Genomic DNA, 4,978 nt, shown 5'->3' with positions numbered 1-4,978 from the left:
AAACAGCTTCCTCTAATCTTAATAAAGACGACTCTTAGCCTCCCAAAAATAAACCCTCAACCAAAAATACCAACTGAAACAAACGCACCAAAATGTTGACGATCCCCTACCGCACACCGGCGGAGTTTGAAAAAGCGAGCGTCTAAGGAGGCGTGGGGGGCGCGGGGGGCACTTATATTTTAAGATGGCTTCCGAGCGAGCACGAATATCGACGCGCGCTCTCCTCCCGCGCACCCCTCCTGCGCCGCGTGCTGCCACACTGATTTGTGGTGCCTTACGTTGCCTATTTTTGTAAGGTTTTTGCACTTCCATGTTTTTAGTTTTGAGGCTCATAATGGGAGGCTTTCGTACTATATTTAGAAGAGTATAAATGGCCAGTGGTCTAAATATAGATTTGGGTAGTTTAGTTGTAGGAAAATGTCTTGGAGATTTGTTTGTCCTGTTATTGTTTGGTTTATATAGTTTTTATTTTGGATCTGTGTTGCCATGGCAATGTATACGAAGGGTAGCGTGGTGACGCTACAAAAAAAAAACCTACGAACCGAAAAAAAAATAGTACGAAAATGTAAAATTAAATTACATAATATAGATAGGTACATTTGTTCTTTGTAATTTTCATAAAGATTTTATTTAAGTACTAGCTGTTGCCCGCGACTTCGTCCGCGTGGTTAGAAGATATAATTTATACCTGCCTTCTATCTATCTATCTGCCTTTTATCTATGTATCTTGTAGGCTTCAGTCAGCGTTTGCAATGTAAGCGCAAAAAATGTGTTTTTTTACGACCTCACATTAGAAACCTCAAAAATTGTAGCCTATGTGTTATTCTGATGTATAAGCTATATTGTGGTAAAGTTTCATTCAAATCCATTCAGTAGTTTTTACGTGAAAGAGTAACAAACATCCATACATCCATACTTACAAACTTTCGCCTTTATAATAGTAGTAGGATATAATTAAACTGTTATTATAACTATTACTGAATATTTGCATTCATAACCTAGCATAGTTAAGACATGTCATGTGCCTCGACCAAATGTTTTGACATAAATACATACAAGTTGTTATGAACTATTTCTTAGATATCGTAAGAGCCCAAAGGTTTGGTGGTCTAGTCTCTCTTGGGCCATGTCACATTATGATACAAAACTTAGAAGATATTGAAGAATTTAAGTAAATATTAAAAGTTTAAGTGAAGAAGCGGTATTGCTAGTTGATAATAAACCTTTTTTTTATTTTTAACCGACTTCAAAATAGACGTTCTACATTCGGCTTGATTTTTTATATGTAGGTAGATCGATTACTTCTCCTAAGATTATTTGGACTTTTAGGGCTTGGCACTGATTTTATTCAGTACCTTCCTGAAATGGTGTCTATCACCTTACATCATGTCTATCATATTGTATTTTAGTTTATTTAGTTGAATTTTTTGAAAGTTTTAGAAGTTTTTTCTATAAAAAATTTACTGGCCTGAAGTTTTGTTAGCGCTCAGCGTAAAATTATTTTCAAGAACCTATTGGAAAACTATGGTGTTGCAGAAAAAAGGTTAAAAATAGTTATGTGAAGGAAAATTTTGTTTAAATGACAGTCTCTATATTATACTCACGAGTTTACCATACCCACCTAAACGTTTAAAACGTTACCCTGATATTAAGGTTTCGCTTCTGCCGGTCTGCCCATCTCTCCGTCTACGGCAAAATTGAAATTAACACAGATGATGAATTTCTGTTGCCAAATCAAGTTTATAAATGTAATGGGTGACCATTTTTTTACTTTGCTTTCCTTTAGTTTACTTCTACGGAATCAAAAGTGTTGCGAATCTGACACACAATTCACCAGTAGGTATTTGTGGGTTTTCAATTAAATAAAAATGCATTCAATTATTGAAATACTTACACAAAACAATTATATTAAATAATTAATATTAAATCTGTTAAAACTAGTATTACAATAATAATTATCTAAAATTAAAAACTAAATTAAATTATGTAAGAGTTACTCTAAATAATAAGTATAGTGAATATCTAAATTAAAAGTAAGTAGAAATAGTCTTCAAATTATGCAATTAGTCACGTTTTTCTATTTCAAAATGCATTTCAAAACTGTTTCAAAAACTCGTTTTTTAGGCATGGTGTAAAATTCTTATTAAAAATATATGGCCAAGCATTTCCGGAAGAAACTTCGCCCCTTATCTTGCAATGGACCACGACAGGTGACCAATTTAAGTGCACTTGTCGGTATATCAATTACCATGATTTTCGATCCTGGGACATCACTATTATATCCTCATGCTTATGTTTCTGCCCTACCTTCAGCTATTCTACAGACTTCTTTGTAGGTGGATCTCTTTCCATCTATTCTTCTATTTTACGATCCCTTATTTTACGCTCATCCGTTTTTTCGACGAAGCGATCGACGACATCTTCCGGTTATAGTTTGGTAAACTACTTTCCAAGATTTCGTCAATCAGGCGAAATTCTTCACATTGCGCTGGTAAGTAGTTGCCTTCGATCACAACGTTGACCAAGCCTCTTGGCTTCCGAGCAAGGTACTTCTGGGTCACAATAACCTGATATAACTGTTTGACGCTAAAGTAAGAGAGATTGTTGTAGGCTATGTTTAAATAGCTGAGAGTATTGTTACCGTAACAGTATATTTCCCCATCCCTGTGGAAAGTGTCGTCCGGGCTAAAAGGGTCCATGAAGTGACCTAGAATGCTGTCAACTATCGATTCAGCTTTTTCAAAATATATGCTTTCTACGAAAGACAAACTCTTTGATCCCTCTGCTTCTTTGTCCTTCTTCTTTAATGACACTGTTGGCTTCGCCGATTTCCTTCTCCCCATTTTCTTCTCATATTCATTAAGTCTCAGCTCTTGTACAGTTTTATCCATCATTTCTTTCCTTTCTTTCAAATAGATCAGGTGTCTGGTTCGCTTTTCTAGAAGCTCGGACGGTCTCAATGGGAATTCGCCTAAACAATCCAATACGTACTTTGCGCCAGTATCTGTGATCTTATTATCAGCTAGATTTAAATAGCTAAGGTTTCTGTTTGACCGCAGCATATCAGCTATATACTTCATACCAGCATCTGTGATTCTGTTTGACGATACGTTTAATGCATGTAGTGTTTTGCAAGCTACATTTGGGAAGACTAACTTGTTACAGATGTTTTTGAGAACGGAGTCTGTAATCCTACACTTTGAAATCGAGAGGTGTTTTAGCCCTTTATGATCCAAAAGTAGATGATAGTTAGCTTCACGAAGGAACGTGTAGTCCATACAGATTTCTGTAATTTTCGATAATGGCAAGAATTTGGCTATCTCGTACATTGCTTGCATCTGTAAGCCGCTGTCAATGGTTATCATTGTCAACATTGGATGGAATTTGATTATAAGACCAATGATTTTCATGACCGATCTTGGAATAGGTGCGTTGTTATGAAACTTAATGTGTGTTAGGTTATTGGATCCATCGTATATCGATTCTATGTGGATAATTAAGTCATTTTTGATAGCCCTCGTGAGAGAATCTCCTTCTGAATGATGGTCATCAGAACCTGACTCTCCTGTGGCCGGTGGTTTTGGCGGCTTTGGCTTTCCCTTGCCTTGCCTGAGGCGTTCGCTGGCAACTACACTCACGTAGTCAGCTGTAAGAAAAAATATATGTGATTAATCTGTTTAACAATAAGGCTGTATAAGAAAAAAATATAAATTTAAAAAGCACTTAAAGCAAATTATAACAGAAACGTTACTCAGTTTTCTAATTAATGTAACTGCCTTAATGCATTATAGACAATCGCAATAGTCATCAAAATTGCATTTGTAAGACTTCCTTTTATTGTATCAAGTCAAAAAATGACCAACAAACTGTTTTATGGTTAAACAGAAAGAATACAAGTCAATACAAGTTTATATTGGTTTTATTTTGGGGAGTAACTTACGTAAGAGTTCATATGTCGTCTTTTATTAGTTTTATTAGATTTTTAACTTGTTTGAGTTATTCATTTAAAAGTTTATATTATTTTTAATCTCAAATTCTTTGTCCCACAGCTTGGCTAATGCTAAAATCCTGCCTCTCAAGCTCTCTAGTCTAACAAATCCTTACATTCTCTCTCTATCTCTATATCATCTTATGCTTTTGGTTAAATATATAGTCACATACCGAGAATAGTTTTGGTGACCACCACAGTGGCTTCCTCGCAGAGCTGATTGCATGCCCACGGCAGGAATCTATCGAAATCAGTCGGTAATGGTTTTTCATAAGAGTATCGGGGCTCCGCCATTCAAAATTACTTATAAAATGTACCTATGTAAATTGTTTTGAAAAACTACAAGAAAATTACTAATGTCAAAAAAGTATGGGAATAGAATGGGTTTGTTTTGCTGTCAGTGTGTTTTTTTCGTGGCTTTTGGCTTTGTAAAAGAATTTTCAAAGGAGGTTTTATCAGCAATGAGTTTTTTTCATTATCAGTGCCTCTTCAAATATTAAAGATTAGCAATCAGCTTGTAGTCTTCCTTATCAGTAGCTCAGGAGAACAGTTCTTCTTCGCTAGCTATCCTGGTCCACTCCCTGATGTTCTTTAACCAAAACTCTTTCCGGTGGCCAATTTTTCTTTTTTCCAGCGATTTCGCCCATGATGCCAAGTTGAAGCAAGTCGTACCGATGATGTTGCAGAACCCTCATTGGGGCAAGATATAGGTCACATTTTTCCCGATCATCTTGAGAAGGCTGCAATAGGTCACATGTATAAGATGAATAACAAAATACCGAACACAACAACAACAAGCAAACAATATTGTCAATCTTTAATTAACCTTGCCATAAGCTTTTAAAATCGACTTCCGCACCCATTAAAACTAAACCTACCCAGTCTAAAATCTATCTCCATCTTATAAGATTTTAAATCCTTTCAGACATCTTCAGAAAATCTTCATCACATCTTAAGGCTTCGAATACCGTATTTCCCATAGCGCAGAGC

General features: G+C 35.8%; 1 protein-coding gene across 1 annotated transcript; it reads right to left on the bottom strand.

Annotated features, from left to right (window-relative positions):
- Positions 1-2,172: 2,172 nt before the first annotated feature.
- LOC113506333 lies at positions 2,173-4,284 on the bottom strand. The gene is made up of 2 exons (XM_026889178.1): positions 4,162-4,284; positions 2,173-3,646 (listed from the first exon to the last, which is right to left on the bottom strand). Exons 1-2 carry the CDS (start codon positions 4,280-4,282, stop codon positions 2,376-2,378), a joined length of 1,392 nt encoding a protein of 463 aa, XP_026744979.1. The 5' UTR covers positions 4,283-4,284; the 3' UTR covers positions 2,173-2,375.
- Positions 4,285-4,978: the final 694 nt, after the last annotated feature.

Source organism: Trichoplusia ni, assembly GCF_003590095.1.
Source record: "Trichoplusia ni isolate ovarian cell line Hi5 chromosome 10 unlocalized genomic scaffold, tn1 tig00002293_group9, whole genome shotgun sequence".
In the NCBI taxonomy this organism is placed as follows: Eukaryota; Metazoa; Arthropoda; class Insecta; order Lepidoptera; family Noctuidae; genus Trichoplusia; species Trichoplusia ni.
Note: the sequence above shows the minus strand (reverse complement) of the source record. Positions and strands in the feature narration are given on the sequence as shown.